The 18673-nt window shown below is 34.4% G+C and overlaps 1 protein-coding gene and 1 pseudogene across 18 annotated transcripts in view; one reads left to right on the top strand and one right to left on the bottom strand.

Annotated features, from left to right (window-relative positions):
• EHBP1 (EH domain binding protein 1) overlaps positions 1–18673 on the bottom strand; it is a 559717-nt gene that overhangs the window by 403165 nt on the left and 137879 nt on the right. For all 18 annotated transcript variants that reach the window (XM_077134347.1, XM_077134350.1, XM_077134348.1 and 15 more), the window contains 2 exons: positions 13464–13559; positions 9403–9456 (listed from right to left, as the gene is read on the bottom strand). In XM_077134347.1, coding sequence (XP_076990462.1) covers positions 9403–9456; positions 13464–13559 — 150 coding nt within the window. The remainder of the gene's footprint in view (positions 1–9402; positions 9457–13463; positions 13560–18673) is intronic.
• LOC143661559 (small ribosomal subunit protein eS27 pseudogene) lies at positions 5224–5480 on the top strand (annotated as a pseudogene).

The following is an 18673-nucleotide window of genomic DNA, read 5'->3' as shown; positions in this document are numbered from 1 at the left end:
TATTACTGTCTCTCATACATACACACACACACCCAGAGAAATGTAAACTTCATAAGGGAAGACACGTCTATCTATTTTATATGCTACTGTATTTCCACTGGCTAGAACAGTGCCCAGCACACAATACATACTCAATGAATGTTTACTGAATGAATGAATCAATGCTGGTTCATTTAATTGAAAGGTTAAAAATGCTGGGCAGGCCACAGTGGCTCAGCAGGCAGAGTTCTCTCTTGCCATTCTGGAGACCCGGGTTCAATTCCCAGTGCCTGCCCATGACAAAAAAACAAACAAACAAACAAACAAACAAACAAAAAAACCCAGAAAAATGACAAGTGCTGGAGAAAATGTAGAGAAAGAGGCACACTTAATCACTGTTAGTGGGAATGCAGAATGATGCAATTGCTCTGGAAGACAGGTTGGCGGTTCCTCTTAAGTATAAAAGTGCCATATAACCCAGCAATCCCATTACTAGGTATATATTCAGAAAAACTGAAGGCAAGGACACAAACAGACATTTACACAGCAATATTTATAGTGGCATTATTCATGATTGCCAAGAGATGGGAACAGCCCAAATGTCCATCGATGGATGAGTGGCTAAACAAGCTGTGATACATACATACGCTAGAATATTACAACTGTGGAATATATATAGATATATATACACACGATGGAATATTACACAACTGTAAGACAGAATGAAGCATGTAGCAACATGGATGAATCTTGAGGAATTATGCTGAATGAAATAAGCCAGAAACAAAAGGACAAATACTACACAGTCTCACTAATACGAACTAACATTAATGAGTGAACTTTGAGAGTTAAAGTTAAGAACATAGTTATCATGAGGTAGAAACAGGGTAGAGATTGGGCATTTGATGCTTAAAGAGTACAAAATGTTCAACAGGACTGATTGTAAAGATCCAGAAACTGATAGTACAATATTTTCTGATGGTAGCACTGAATAAAGCAGAGTGTGAGTATGGTTGAGAGAGGAGGGCTGGGGGGCAGGTATGTGACCAGAAGGAAAGATAGAAGATAAAGACTGGAACAGTATGGTATAACATAGCAATGTCTACAGTGGACAATGATGGTGATAAAGTGTACAAATAAATGCATGTTCTTGTATGGCGGAGAATAAATGAATGTCAATATTGCAAGGTGTTGAAATGGAATGGTATATGGGAAAAAAAATACAATCGATAGAGACTAGGGTCTACAGTTAACAGTAGCATTATAATGTTTCCATTGAATGCAACAAAGGCAATATGCCAAAACTAAATTTCAATAAGTGAAGATATGGGGATGGGGGATGGGGTCCTTTGGAGAAGAAAAGGAAATGTCCTTATATGGACCGTGGTAGTAAAGGCAAGGCTATGTGATTATACTGGGAACCACTGATTTTTTTTTACTTAGGTTGGATTGTATGATGCATGAATAAAACTGTTTAACAATGAACAGAGATACAACAGCTGGAGAAAACATGGAGAGAGAGATATACCTCTTCACTTCTGACAGGGAAGCAGAGTGCTGCAGCCCCTCTAGAGGGCAGTGTGGTGGTTCCACAGGAGCACGAGGTGGGCAACCCAGTTGCTATGAGTATACTTGGAGGAATTGAGAGTGGGGACACAATGGACATTTGCACATTGGTGTTTAAGGCAGCAGTGTTTGCAATGTACAATGGATGGAGTAGCCAAAGGGCACATCAACTGAGGAATGGAAGAGGAACTGTGGTACATGCATACAAACGACTACTGAGCTGCTGCAAGAAGGAATGAAGTTGTGAGACATGCAACTAGGTAAACAAACATTAAGAACAGTATGCTGAACTAAATAAACCAGAAATGAAAAGATATTATCATGCCTCATTTGTATGGACTAATTATAATATACAACAAGTGAGAATTTAAATCGAGAGTATAGGTTACCAGGTGAAGGCCTATTGTAAAGGTTCCTAGATTGGAAACTCTTACAGCAGTCACATATATTCAGTCACATATAGTCACATATACAGCAGTTGTAACTGTTATTTTGAAATTCTGATATGCTGAGCTATTTCTTATAACTTGTTTGTTCCCCAGCTCTTAGCATGTTTGTGTGACACCTGAGACTCAAAGTTAGAACTCCGAAGCTATGAAAGCCAGCCTTACCCCATATAGCAACTGTTTAAAAAGTTGAAAAACGGATCAGACTTCAACTAGAGATATGAATGAAGCTGATCTAGATGGACCCAGGGTGGATCCGAATACTGAGTAAAGGATGATATGGTCTGTATTTTAAAACCTCAACTTCTATGTGAGACCAAAGGAAAAGATATTTATTTGGTTGAAAAATTTATATTTTCGGAAGCACACTATCTAATATAACTTGAATGGTTACCTTATTCAAACACCATAATTACAAGGAACCTTGAATAGGGAGTGAGATTTTGCCGGTTTGTACAGATTAGTGTGATACTCCAATACGTCCCAGAGTAATCTGGGCAGAGAACATAAAAGTATTTGCAAAGTCCCCTTGAGAGACTGGGGAAAAGGGGGGAAATATTAAACTTCCCCAACCTGGGTAATTCTTGATATTCTCACAAACCTTGGGGACAACCAATTTAATGGGTCAAGCGCTCGATCTTGGGGCTCAGCCCTATGAAACTTATTCCTGCAAGGAAGAAGCTAAGTCTACTTATAATTATGCCTAAGAATCATGCCCAGAGAAGTTCTGTTGGGACTCAGATGTGGTCTCTCTCTGTAAGCCAACTCACCAGGTGAATTCACTGCCTTCCCCCTACATGGGACATGATTCCCAGGGGTGTAAATCTCCCTGGCAACATGGGACATGACTCCTGGGTATGAGCCAGAACTAGCATCATGGGGTTGAGAAGGTCTTCTTGATTCAAAGAGGGAAGAGAGAAATGACACAAAATAAAATTTCAGCAGCTGAGAGTTTTCAAAAAGAGGCAAGGGGTCATCCTGGAAGTTACTCTTATATATTATTTAGATCCCTTTTTAGTTTTTTCTGTATTATAATAGCTAGAAGGAAATACCTGAAACGGTTGAACTGTATTCCAGTAGCCTTTATTCTTGAAGATAATTGTACAACTCTATAGTTTTTACACTGTGACCATGTGATTGTGAAAACCTTGCGGCTGATGCTCCCTTTATACAGTATACGGACAGATAAGTAAAATCATAAGGACAAAAGGTAAATAAATAATGGGGGGGATAAAGGGTAAAAGAAAGAATGGGTAGATTGCAATATTAGTAGGAGGGGTAAGGGATATATGGGTTTTTTTCTTTTTATTTCTTTTTCTAGAATAATGGAAATGTTTGAAAAATGATCAAGTTGATGAATCCACAACTATGCAATGGTATTATGAATCAGTGATTGTATACTCTGGATGGATTGTATGGTGAATGAAGATAACTCAATAAAATTTTTTTTTTAATTTTTAAAAAACGTATCATTAGATATGTCACGTAAAAGCAAACTGCTACTAAGTGAATAATGTCTATTTATACTGAATTTTGGTTTAAGAAAAAATATCTAAGATCAGTACTTTAATTGTACCAGATAGGCATACAGACAGATCTCATGAGATCGAAATTGTTTAATAATCACATATGGTAGAATTCCTCTTAAATTACCTGATTGGTATAGAAAGTTGGTCAATTAAAGGGGAGAATTATGAATGCTGATACCCAAATATTTAATTTGTTCAACAGATATTAATACATTTCATCTATCAGACTTTATGAACTTTTCTTTGAGGATAACTGTTAACTGCTGATTTTTTTCTATAATCCACACCATAATGTATCATTTGTTATTTCCAATATCACTTTCTTTTTTTTTTTTCCACCTCTTCCACAAAGGCTATTCTTTCTTTTTTTACTATTTTTAATGATAAATCTTAACATAGAAACATACGAAATTCTTACATACAAACATTTAATACATGGTGTACAATCAATGGCTCACAGTATCATCATAAGGTTGTGTATTCATCACCACGATCATTTTTTAGAACATTCACATCACTCCAGAGAAAGAAATAAAAAGAAAAAAGAAAAAGCTCATTCATACCATACCCAATACCCCTTCCTTTCACTGACCACAAGTATTTCCATCCACCTAATTTATTTTAATCTTTGTCCCCCCATTATGTTCATTTTTTATCCATATTTTTTACTCATCTATCCATACCCTAGATAAAAGGAGCATCAGACACAAGGTTTTAACAATCACACAGTCACAATGTAAAAGCTATATCATTATACAATCATCTTTAAGAAACAAGGCTACTAGAACACAGCTCAACAGTTTCAGGTACTTCCCTCTAGCCATTCCAATACACCATATACTAAAAAGGTATATCTATATAATGCATAACAATAACCTCCAGGATAACCTCTCCACTATGTTTGAAATCTCTCAGCCACTGAAACTTTATTTTGTCTCATTTCTCTCTTTCCCCTTTTGGTCAAGAAGGCTTTCTCAATCTCTTGATGCTACGTCCTAGCTTATCCCAGGATTTCTACCAAACATTGCCACGGAGATTCACATCCCACAGAGTCATGTCCCATGCAGGAGGGAAGGCAGTGAGGTCACCTGCTGAGTTGGCTTAGAAAGAGAGGCCACATCCAATTTCAATTTCTTTTAACTTAAATATTTAAGGACAATAAAAGTAATCTGAATGCAAAATCCTTCTAGATTTTTATAAAATTTTTTATCAGTCTTTTACAGTTGTATTATCCACACTAGATTTCACAGCAGTTTTTAAACTCATCCTTATCATCTCTTTCTCATAAATTTAACAGTTTTCCTGAAATAATCCCTTTAACTGCTATTTCAATGGTCTATAAAATATTTAATTAAATTATATAATTACAATAGCAAGTCAACAAGCATTAAGAGGTTTGGAGTCCAACCCAACTAACAGCTCACTTATGAGAGCAAAAATGCATAGGAGTGTATCAGAGAGGGGACACATGTAGGCTTATAATGAGGATGTTTTATAGACAATGGAAAGCATGAGGTAATCTAAGTAAGTTAGATAGAAGTTAATCAGAAGAGTTTTGCTGTAATAACATGTAGATTCTTCATATACTATCTGTCACTACGGTCTACTTTTTAAATTTTCCTTTAATATAGGTGATGGATGCTAATACAGTTCTTTTCTTAAAAAGAATAACATTGCCTTTCCAGGGGTGACAATCTCTGCACAAGAACATGCCTCTCACAAATGATCTTCCTTCATTCTTTTCCAGAAGAAGAGAAGAGAAAATAAAAAGAAGTGCCTGGTACAGACTCCCAATTCCTACTTTACAGATGTAAAATGCCCAGGAAGCTATAAAATCACCATGGTCTTTAGTCACACGCAGGCAGCTTTGTTTGCTGGCTGCTCCCCTGTCCTCAGCCATTCTACAGGAGGAAAAGCAAGGCTTTCAGATGGATGCTCTTTCAGATGAAAGCAGCACTAAAAGCACCCTGAAATAGGATGGGTGGGATATCATCTCAATAAACATTTTGGATACAAAGAAGAAAAAGAAGAAAGAAGAACAACACGCAGAATTTCTAATAGTTTCCTGAATTTAATTTAAATCATTCATTTACTTACTCTTCAACAAATACGTATTGAATACCTACTACACAAAGGTACTACATTAAAAAAAATTGTGTTGGATACAGAGATAAATGGAACAGAACTTTTCCTATTAAATTTACTTAACCAAGCAGAGGTCCCATTAGCATTTCAGAAAACTGGCTTAAATTTTCCAGAGCTGGTCAGAAGAGTTAACACACCTAGTCAGGTAAAGAAAAAAACTATTCTCAAAATCTATTTATTCCTCTAATAGCACAGAAGCTAGTTCCTGCAGAAAGAAATTAAGCTCATCTTGCAAACTATAGAGGGAGACCTGTCCAATTCTAGTCTACCTTCCAGGTGAGACTGAAAATTTCCTTTTTATTTGTTTGGTTTGGTTTTAGGTTTATTTATACAAACTCATCTTTTGATATTAATTCACATTTTATAATAATTTATATAAATTAGTATGTTATCTTTTGAGTTAATATAGTTTAAATGCTTTCAGCACAACATGTAAATTTATGCTCTTTCCCATGTCTGAAGTATGCAGAAATGTAAAATTTCTGAAGTCTGACAATTTTATGTAATTCAGTAAATCTGATGCTGGATACATTTAATATTTATCTTTTCCTCTTCAACTTTTTTTTAAATAAACATGTTATGTTAGTAAACACGCCAAATCCCATAACTGCCTCTTCAAAAAAAAAAACTACTGTAAAAATAGGCATAAGCCAACAATAATAAAGTTACGAAGAATATGTAATAAAAATCTTGGATTTTTTTTGCATGGGGTTCCTGGCAAGCTTTATTAATATTTTGTTGTCATCATAACAGCTGAGGAATTGTTGTCCCTTCTGCATTCTGATTAATTTTATTTTTCTTTGCATTAGCTCAATACCTAGATTCACTTCTTTTGACCATCTCTTAAAAGATGGGTATTATAAATATTGATACCTATGGCTGAGAAATTAAGTTTCTCACTGGCTACAAAGGCCAATGTCTTCCTTTACATAAAAGCTACTTTATACCATAATTTAGTTTTCTTTCCTTTTTTTCCCCCTCTATAGAGGAATGTAGAAATAAGGAATAAGGGAAAAATACTTATACTGAAAAATTCAGAATAGGAAATTTGCAACAATATTCATAATTAATTTCAGAAATAATGTTATATAGAAAAATAAATGCCAATACAGACTTTCTAAAGAAAGATATAAATGTGGAAGTCTATTAAATAATTCCAAAATACTACATCAGATACTTCCTTGAAATATTGCATTCTCCATGACTTTGAAAATAAAAAATTTAATACACATTTTCAAAAAGTTATTTAAACATGACTTTGACTAAAACAAAGTCATGGATCTAGAAAAGCCCTCTGAGCTCATCTACTGCAACCCTTCATTTTTATAGCTGAAGAAACAGAATTCTAGAGAACAATCTAGCTTTAAAGACACAATGCCAGAATTTATACTCAATTCTAACCCAATCCAAAATTTGTTTCCTCTAAACTATGAGATCAGAAAAGAAAAATGAATTTTTCCAAATAAGAATATGAGGAAGCAGAGAGACACAGAAGCAGAAAATCTTTCTGCAATTAAACAACATAATGACAGCTGAGAAGCTCTATAAATGCAGTGTTTTCTACTACCATATCACTCAGAGTAGGTCTTCAAAATCATCTAATTACACAGTAAAATCAAATTTCTAATAATACTTCAATAAAATACTGGTTTTATAAAGTAATCAATATGAAAAATAGTTAAAGGGCATCTATGTCATTTTTACTGGATCTCTATAAATCTAATTTATTAATAGGCATTTTGGGAGAAAGATGCTAACATATTTTATTTTTCTTTTTCCTCTAGGGCCTGTTCTTTATCTAACAGAAAAAAAGTTTCTGAGCTTGATGAATATACTTTTCATTAGAAGATTATAAAGATACTCTTCAACTTGAGAAACACATATCCCAATGTGAAAAGGACAATCTGAAATATACTTCTTTATCTCATAATCCATATACATTTCACCGTTATTTAAAATTTTAACGTTTCTCTATTTACCTTTAAAATTCCTTTATAATACAGAATTTAAGAAAAACATTTTCCCTAAATCTTATGCAAAATGCACTCAAATCTAATATATATATCTAGCTTTTTTTTATTTGCACAAAATACTTCATTCACTTTTCAGTAGGATAGTTATTTTATATTTGCTTTTCAAAAATTTGAACCCGATGTGTCTAGGATTAATTATGTAATAAGAACACCTGTCTAGGTAAACATAAGGTAATTTTTATATATTTTTGCCATTAATTATAACTCAAATACAATAGCCTGATTCTTTAATCCATCAAATTAACAAAGGGACTTCAGATGTTTAACAGAGCCATGGCTATTGAAAAGAAGAATATTGTCCATTGGACAGAAGTCCTTGATAGATGAATGAAAGATAGTTTTTCAGGCTATAGTCAAATTCAAGAAGTTTGTTTTAAACTTTAATTGGTACTCCAAGTATAATGCTCAAATCCATTCACTACAGAAAAGCCAAAATTATCATTAACATGTGTAAGCCTTTAAATACACGGCACTGGCTTTAGACTCAATCATTAGAACGCCCCTACCATGTTCAGACCTGATCTCCCTCCCAAGCTTCCCAGCTCTTCAGGCCTAAAATTCATCCAACTATTGCTAAGGAATATGTCAGATTCCTTTCACTACTGAGATGCATGAGAGAGGAATCAGGCACAGAAAGGAAAAATATGATACAAAGCATGTTATAAGCCTGCTATAAACATGTTAGAAAATTGTAACGATGATCATAATGATGATGACGCTGGTAATGACAGCATCGATGATGATGATAAAAACTGAGAATTATTTAATCTTCACAACAACCCTATAATTTTGTGATCTAGAACTGAGACTTGGAGAAGTTAAGAAACTTGCCCACGATCATACAGCTTCTCAGTGGAAGAGTGAAGGCTTAAAATCAGGTCTATCTGACTTCTTACTTTGAATCCCTATATCCCCTAATACTGATTAAATAAACATTTATTAAATACCTAATATGTGTCTGCTAGTCACTTGAGATTCCACAATATATAAATTAAAATGATTTTTAAGGGCGGGCCGCGGTGGCTCAGCGGGCAAAGTGCTTGCCTGCTATGCCGGAGGACCTCGGTTCGATTCCCGGCCCCAGCCCATGTAACAAATACGGAGAAACAGAATACAAGAAAATGTTTAAAAGATGTTTCCCTTTCTTCCTTCCTTCCTTCCTTCTATCCTTCCTTCCTTCTCTCTGTCTTTCCTTAAAAAAAAAAAAAAAAAAAAAAAAAAAAAATGATTTTTAAGGTGCCATTCTACAGTTCCGCAACTCAAACAAAAAGCTAAAGCATATACCTTATTGTAAGGATTTAAGCCCGCTCATGGTCTCATTCAACAAATGTTTAAATGAGCACCTGTTATGCAAGAAGTACCATACCAGATGCTAAGCAAATAAAAAGAAGAAGTACCATACTAGATGCTAAGCAAATAAAAAGATGAATAAGACATGGTCTTGCCCTCACACCCTAAACAGAAAACATAGGCTATATATATAATTAAGTTATTGAAGTCTATCTTTACTTTTACAGTTCTCATAACAGCATTTCTCAGAAATCATTCTACTATTAGCTGTAATTTCAACAGAAAAATTCTGGGACCTACAAATCACTATTTAATTTTCATAAGGTAACATTTCTCCTAATACCAAAATGTATATATCCTTAGTAATATACATAGTCACATATATGAAAGATGAAGAAATTTTCATTAGCTTACATTTTCTATGACAAATGTCCACTCTTTATCTTCAAATTCCTCTGCATGAGGATCCTGTAACAAAAACAAAATATGAAATGAAAATATACATCTTTAATCCAATCAATTTGATTTCAGAAAAATACAATTAGCCTTTCTTTCGACTTTTTATCAATCCTTAAAAAGGGAGAGGCAGAATGATGAACTCTTATGATACTTTCATAATTTCTCTAAATTTACATGAGTATTTTATATTCAGGAATTCTTTATTTTTATTTATATTAATACCTAAGATTATTTTCCATCATTGCTTCTATGACAAGATGTAAAGAAGCCTGACTTGAGATAGACAACTTAGTAAATGAAATATTAAGAAACACTTTGTTAAGATATTAAATGCTATACAAAGCTTGGAATTCGTTTTTATACCTTAGGTTTTCTTCAGTTCAGAGGTTACATAAACGTCAGGAATTTCAAAGCACTGAAAGGGTTTTCAAAATCCAAATAATAGCAAGTCGGCATTGGGCTGCCCATATCCTACCTCTCCTCCTTGCCCCAAATTAACTCCAGAAATGCCATACAAACTTAAGAAAGGATGATGGATAAGACAAAAGGATTAAAGGAAAGATGCATTCAACTAATCTTGAGTTGAATGAGGCATATTTTGCAGACAAAAATTCTCTCTCGGCATTTATTTAACAAATATTCATTGCAAACTTATATAAAGGACTGTAAATGCATGTGTATGGACTCAAACACACTTGTCTTTGTCTTCAGAGACAAACATAATTAACCCTTATCTAAATGAAAATATGATGATTTAAATAAGTGGTTTTATCAAAGATTAGAAAATTTTACTGAAATGAATAGAAAAAGCTTCAAGAGAGAGAAAAAAGCCTCTGGGCTAGGTGGAGTTATGTAGCATTTCCACAGACATTAGAATAAGTAAAGGCATAAGAGGAAAGCAGTTGGGTTACATCAAATATTTTAGAAATGGGGCAGGGGTGGAGGAAGCAAGCAAGAGTATTTCAATAGGGCAGGCTTTTGGCTGAACATTTCACTCTAAGAGTGAGCATTCATAGATGGACTCTGCTATTGCTTACTGGGCCTCAGGTCTCACACGTTCACAGGGAAGTATCTTATTCATGACTGATTCCAATTTAGTCTATTAGTTAATCATCTGTTTTCTATGGCCATAGCTGGGTTTGGGACTTAATCACTTCACACCTAGGCTATTTCAAGATAAAAGTTACTGCAGCATTCTCTCAGTCTCTCTGCCTTGCAATCAATCTTGTACACATATTATTTTTCCCAAAACACAGTTCACACTATGTTAACCCAACTCAGATTTCTTTAATGAGCCCTACAAACTATAGGATAAATTCCAAACTCCTTGTTACTTCATTATTTCTGTGCATTTATTTTTTACTATAGTAGCCTGGTACCTGGCTGAGTCTAAGCTATATGGAGACAACGATGTTTATGCGCAAATTTGCACAGGGGGTATTAAGTCCTGGCAAAAAGGAGTTTCTCTGGTGCTGGCAGGGGAAGGGGGAGAGTAGGAAGTAGTAAAAAGAAAGGAAAGGAAAAAACTCTACTTGGCAAGTGGTTCAGTGGTAGAATGCTCACCTTCCATGCAGGAGACCCAGGTTCGATTCCAGGACCATACACCCCCTCCCCCCTAAAAAAAAGATCTACTTGGTATTTGTTTATCCGGCCTGGCTTTGCCCATGTACTCGATCTATGGAGAGGACAATAAATAAGAATTGAAGAACCTTTTCCATGAGGGATTTAGAACACAAGCACTACTGCTTTGGAGACCAAGTAATAAATTTATACGAGGTTGAGGAAAGGCATCCTATTACCCTTCCCATCCACCTGTCCTCCACTTTAAGTTTTAGATGAATGCAGCATTGCTCCTGCACAGTTAGGGGAATACCAGTAATAACACAAAATATTTACTGAGCACTCACCTTTCCTATTTGCAAATTTCAAAATTAAAAGAGAAAATATAATTGAGTTTTTCAGTCTTTTCAAAAACAAGATCCAAAACTTACCATGAAAGAAGAAAAAAATTATATAAATATATATATATTTTTTCTGATTTTCTATTAGAATTGTGGAGGGGGGCAAGAAGATAAACGTATCAGTTGGAAATACTCATTTAAATATTGAAAAAAGTCACGAAGTTACCTCAGTAGCACAATTCAGGAGAAATGTTTACTACAGTAAACTGGGGAAGGAAGAGCGTTTGTGTTTTTTATCCAAAGCCTACAGATTAACAAAATTGTAAAGGTTCAGTGATAAGGATATTCTGAACATTCTCATCAGTACACTTATTTCCTAATGCTCCAAGTATGTCAACAAACCACTTTTAATTCAGAGTCACTCAGTCAATACATATCATTTCCCTAAACACTTGGGTAGCAGCTATTTAACAGTTCTATTCTAATCCCTTAATCTCTATTACAATTTTTTTTAATTGTATAACTGTGTCCATTCATTTGCTCTACTAATCTAAACAACCGGCTAAATTAAAAATATTCTCCACATATTATTTAAAAGTATTTCTCAAATATTTCAGAGACTTGATGTTGTAATCTATATTTGGAACTGTTTTAGTTACAGAACAGGACAGACAACACAATGTACAGAGGAAAGAACAGGACTAAACTCACAGTGTTATTGGACAAGTTACCTTCCTCTCTAGTCTCAGTTTTCTTATCACTAAAATGGGAATAACAGCCAAACCAAAAGGTGGCCGTGAGATTCACTAAAATACTGCACGTAAAGATTTGACTCCAAAATTCTTTCTCTTCATTACCGAGTTAAGTATATCATTCCCTTAAGAGAAATATGAAGGAGACATTTAATAACAAGCCTTTTAAAAGCCTACCTGATTGAAAAGCAATAGGGTGGTTCTGAACCTCCTGAAAAAAGGAAAAGCAGCCTATTGTCTAACCCCTCATTTCTTCCTGGGCAAATCAAGTACGGTATATGGTGAGTATAATTAAGTAATGTTATAATGTCAATAACAGTAATATCAAAACTACAAAATATATATATAATGCATTATGAACCTTTCATAAAATAGAGTATCTCTGAAACACAGGGCATTTAAAAGCAACAATCAGTTCATGGGCTGGTACATACATCATAATGTTTTGTTCTATTGATCTCCACATCAGTGTTCCCCTTGAATAAATGAATTAATTTAATGGATCACAAAATCATAAATGTTTTTTACATAGTGATTTCACACTTTAAACCACACTTTACTCTAATTTTATGTTCTAAAATATTGTGTGGATTTTAACAAACTTTATGTTACTAAATTATGCTTAATGAGATGCCTTCTTCATTTTCTTTTGTAAAAAGCAGCTTTGACACAATTTGAATGATTCAAAGAACTTATTAGTTTTCTAATTATATAACCCCTTAAAAGGCTAAAACTTGGACATACTTGTCCCCACCATTTTTTTGAGCGGGCAAGGACATGGTTAGGAAAGCAAATATTTGATTGCTTAACTACCATATGTGTGAAAACTGCTTCACAATGTCTCAATATATAGGGAAAAAGATTTTCAAGAAAATAAGCATATATAAAACAGGTAGATATGTGTTCAGCTATGTTTTTGGATCTATGCTTTGAATTTACAACAAGATTTGGGCTTTTGAGCTGTTGTATTTATAAAATATTTATTCAAACACTAATTTGAAAACATATCTTATTAGTCAAAAAAGCCTGCCAAAATGAGGCTCAGAACTAATAAGAATTCCACAAACTTCAGCTTCCCACAGGAAAAGCACTTTAAACTCTCCTGTGGGTAGAATGTAGGAAGAGGTAAAAGAAGTATCCTAGGCTGATCTTAATTGTAACAAGTTAAAAAAAAACATCAAATTATTTGGACTTTACAGGCCATGAAATACTTAATGCCCTTATAAAGTGCCAGAATCCGTAAAAGTAATATACCAGATACCAGACTAGACACAAATGTATAAAACAATGGATAATTAAATATTCTGTCATTTAAAATCATAATTATATAACAAATTCTATAACTTATAAAAATGGAACTTACCTTAAAAAGCGTCACAGTGATTTCAATGTTTTCAGGAACAGGCCACACAACAACACCACGGTATGGATTTTTTATTCCAGGTTGCCAGCTATGAGCCTACCAGAATAAAAATAATGCCTTCAACAATGAAGTACAAGAAATGCAACTTTCACTCACTTTCTCTTACATAGGCATTTCTTAAAAGAAATGCTGCATTAATAATTTACAAAAATATATTGCCCCAATTTAATTATCCAGTATATCTGTAGTCTTCTGAAACAAAAAAATTAGCAAAATAACACTTTTCAAGCATTAAGCTTGGGTCTTAACAGTTTTAGCATGATAGCTTACAGAAAGTTATATTATTTTCTGTAAACAAAATTTCACCACCCCCTACAGACACACACACACACACACACACACACAAGAAATGGAAAAAATGACTGCCCTGTTTTAAAAAACTACTACTTCTGACTGGAAAAAACTTTTATTAGAAGTACTATTTGAAAAAAAATATTATTTCTGTGGATGTATAAACTTTAAGGTAAATTCATCCTTTAAAAGGAAAAACTAATCCTAAACTTTGTTTCCCTCTAAACTGCAGTGTTAATTTGGGTAAATAAAGAAAAACAGCTGCTTTTTTCAATTCAATATTTCCAGTACTAAAAATTTTGAAGATTTTTTTCTTTGTAAATCTTGATTATCAAGCTTTGCTAAAGAATTCCCCCTAAATTTGTGGGGCACAACCTCTTCTTTTCATGGTGGCATTTCCAGCCAAAGCTGACAGAAGATGGAATGATAAATACTTCAGCTAAACCCTCAGCTCTGTGGGCTATAAGACTGTCCAAGGTTGATACGCCATGAAGGTGATAATAAAGAGCTAACATTTAAGGAGTACTTACTATGTGTTAGCCCATGTTCTAAGAATTTACTAATATTTAATTCATTCAAACTGCTTAAGAACCCCATGAGGCATCTACAATTCATTCATTCACTCACTCATTCAATAAATACTATCTACCAAGCACTATTCCAGGCACTGGAGCAATGAAAAAAACTCTGCCTTAAAGGAGCATACAGAATAGTGGGAAGAAACAAAGAAAATAATTAAGAATAATATACAATATGTTAAATGGAGGTAAATGCTATGGAGAAAAATAAAGTAGAGAAGAAGGACGGGGGGTGTGGGCAGGAGAAGCTGGCAATTTTCAATAGGGTGGTTAAGGAAGGCTTTCATTAAGAAGAGGTCATTTGATAGAAGGCCTTCAAGAGGTTAAGGAGCCAGACTTGTTAATGTATAAGAAGAGAAAGAACAGCTACTACAGTAACAACAATGGGGTGGATAGAGTAACAGCAATGCAACCAAGATGGCTGGAGGAGAATAGTCAGAGTGAGAGTATGGGGAGATGAGGCCAGAGAAATAATGAGAGGGCTCAATCATATAGGCAGGCTACTGTAAAGATTTTTGGCTTTCAGTTTGGGTGAGATGGGAAGTCACTGATGAAAGGTTTTGGACAGGTAAGTAATATGATCTGATTAATGTTTTAATAGAATCACTCCAGCTACTGTGTAAAGAGGAATCTGGGAAACCAATACATTTTAATATTTTCAAGATAGAATCAATAAGACTCACTGACTGGCTGGATGTAGAAGATGAGAGAAAGAAAGTAAATAAAAGACTTACTAGAGGGTTTTTACTTAAACTTGAGCAACTAGAAGAAAGGAATGCCATTAACAGATGTGAGGCAAGGAAGAACAGGTTTGGGAAGCAAAAATGAGAATTCTATTCTAGACACATTAAGTCTGAGATACCTAGTAGATATTCAAGTGCGGATGTTCAAACAAATGCTATATACTAGATAAATGTGTCTGGGGTTATAAATTTGGGAATCATCAGCATATAGGTGATATTTAAGTTTAAGAGCAGATGTAATCCCAAGAGTGTGAGTACAGAGAAAGAAAATAAAGATTCAAGGACTTAATCATGCACCACTTCAACATCAGCATGTCAAGGAAGAGGAGGAATCCACAAAAGGGAGTCAGTTAAGAAGAAAATCAGGAGCATGTGGTATCCTGGAAGTTTAGGGAAAAAAAATGTTTCAAGAAGGGAACAATCGCTTATGCTAACAACTATTAACAGGTCAAACAGGATGAGGCCTGCACAATGACCACTGGATTTAATAAAGGAGAAGCCATTAATGAATATGCAAGAACAGTTTCATGGAGTGATAAGGGCAGACACGTGATTGGAATATGTTCAAGAAAAGATTAGAAGGCAAGAAATTGAAGACAGTCAGTACATGTAATTCTTGTAGGATCTTTTGCTGAAAGGGAAAGAGAGAAATAAAGTTGTAGGTAATGGGGGAAATGGTATTAGAAGATAAATTTTTTAAGAAGAGAAAAATACTTTTTTAGGCTGATGGAAAATATCCGGTTGAGAGGGAAAAGTTAATGACACAAAAAAGAGAAGGGAGAATTGAGGTAGTGATGTCCTTGAACAGAACACAAGAAGACAGGACAGATTGGCCTTTACTGGGAGCACAAACCACTCTTCCAATTACACAAGGAAAAAAAATTATATGAACATATGATTAAACCACATATATAAGTAATGACGCAGGTAAGGGAACAGATTTAACAGATAAGGGAATTGAGGCAGAGACTTGCCCAAGATGACATAGTAAGTAGTAGAATTGAATTTGAACTCAGGACATGGTACTGGGAAAGGATCAAGATCAAGCAAACTTATATCCATGAAAACTTTTTCACATTTTATTTAATGCCAACCAGCAAAATATACAAATTTGGCAATGTCATCCCACTCCAGCTCAGATAGTCAATTATTTTTCAATTTTCTCTTCATTATCCTAACCCCACCCCAATCACAAAGCCTCAGGTAACAAGAGGGAAGTAGACACCCAAGAGTGTTAGCATACCACAGCCAAAGATAAAGAATTGAGTTTGTTGATTAAGAAACATCTTCTCCAGCGATTCATTTATTTCCCTGCCTACCTCCATGATTACAGACAGCCCTATAATGAAAACTCCACGAAATAAACATTATCATTATGAGAAGGAGATTTCTGCCACCTTAGACAATCCTTAATCAAGCTCCACTCTATAAATTTAAAACTGAAAATTTATGACAACTCTAATTTTCATGTACCATGATGAAAGATCTGGCTATTTCTCTGCTCTCTTCAAACTTCCCATAAATATATGTTCATATCCTCCTCACATAATAGATATATAAGAAGAAAGTATAATAACTGAAACTTTCCCATTAGCCATGGTAGAAAAGATAAAATTCTCCAAGAGAAAATGACCATCTAAGAAATTTAGAACTGATGATATCCTTAGGAGATCTAGTCAAGGCCTGGATGAGGAAATTGAAGAAAGGAAAGAGAAAATGGTTAACCTTAACCCTCAATAGTAAATAGTACCAGAATCCAGACTAATATTTTCCAAGGCCAGAGCTCTTTGGCCCACCTATACCATGGCCAGCGCCATCCCTAATTTGTATAGTACTCAAGAAAATACCCTTCTATTCCTAAGGACTTAACATTTATGAGTATAACAAGAAAATTAAAGGAGAGGGAGAAAAGTAGGGAATGTGGAGACCTTCTAACTGGGCAGAATTAGTTAAGAGACAGTAGTTTCAGATAATTTCTTCAGGTATTCTTTTTATTTATTTACTTATTTTTACTAATTTTTTTCACAGTGTCTTAATTGCTGTTAAAGCATTCATTGAGTTGTTTTTTTTTTAATTTAAATTTTTTTTTAAACACAGCAACAAACAAACACAAACATTTTACCATATGATCATTCCATCCTTGGTATATGATCAATAACTCACGATATCATCACATAGGTATATATTCATCACTATGATCATTTCTTAGAACATTGGCATCAATTCAGAAAAAGAAATAAAAAGAAAAAAGAAGACTCATACATTCCATACCCCTTACCCCTCCCTCTCATTGAACGTTCGTATTTCTACCCAATATATTTTAGCCTTTGTTTCCCCTATTTTTTTACTTTATTTTTTTTAAATACCAAAAAACACCAAATGCAAACATTCCTAACTTTTGATCATTCTGTTCTACATATATAATCAGTAATTCACAATATCATTACATAGTTGCATATTCATCATCATGATCATTTCTTAGAACATTTGCATCTATTCAGAAAAAGAAATAAAAAGAAAACAGAAAAAAATTCATACATATCATATTCCCCACCCCTCCCCCTCATCGATCACCAGCATTTCAATCTATATTTATTTTAACATTTGTTCCCCTTATTATTCATCTTTATTCCATATGTTTCACTCGTCTGTTGATAAGGTAGATAAAAAGAGCATCAGACACAAGGTTTTCACAATCACACAGTCACACTGTGAAAGCTATTTCAGTATACAATCTTCTTCAAGAAACATTGCTTCTGGAACACAGCTCTACATTTTCAGGAAGTTCCCTCCAGCCTCTCCATTACATCTTCACTAACAAGGTTATATCTATTTAATGCATAAGAATAACCTCCAGGATAACCTCTTGACTCTGATTTTGGAATCTCTCAGCCATTGATTTTGTCTCATTTCATTCTTCCCCCTTTTGGTCGAGAAGATTTTCTGAATCCCCTGATGCTGAGTCTCAGCTCATTCTAGGGTTTTTCTCAGTCCCTTGATGCTGAGTCTCAGCTCACTCCAGGTCCCCTATTTTTTTTTCTATACCTCTTGCCATTCCCTTTCACTGATCACTAGCATTGCAATCTACTAAATTTATTTTAATATTTGTTCCCCCTATTATTTATTTTTAATCCATATGTTTTACTCATCTGTCCATACTATAGATAAAAGGAGCATCAGACACAAGGTTTCACAATCACACAGTCACAATGAGAAAGTTATATCATTACACAATCATCTCCAAGAAACATGGCTACTGGAACACAGCTCTACATTTTCAGGCACTTCCCTCAAGCCTCTCCATTACATCTTGAATAACAAGGTGATATCTACTTAATGCATAAGAATAACCTCCAGGATAACCTCTCGACTCTGTTTGAAATTTCTCAGCCATTGACACTTTGTCTCATTTCTCTCTTCCCCCTTTTGGTCGAGAAGATTTTCTCTATCCTTTCATGCTGAGTCCCAGCTCATTCTAGGATTTCTGTTCCATGTTGTCAGGAAGGTTTACACCCTGGGAATCATGTCCCACATAGAG

This window comes from Tamandua tetradactyla, chromosome 17, assembly GCF_023851605.1.
Source record: "Tamandua tetradactyla isolate mTamTet1 chromosome 17, mTamTet1.pri, whole genome shotgun sequence".
NCBI classification, from domain to species: domain Eukaryota; kingdom Metazoa; phylum Chordata; class Mammalia; order Pilosa; family Myrmecophagidae; genus Tamandua; species Tamandua tetradactyla.
Note: the sequence above shows the minus strand (reverse complement) of the source record. Positions and strands in the feature narration are given on the sequence as shown.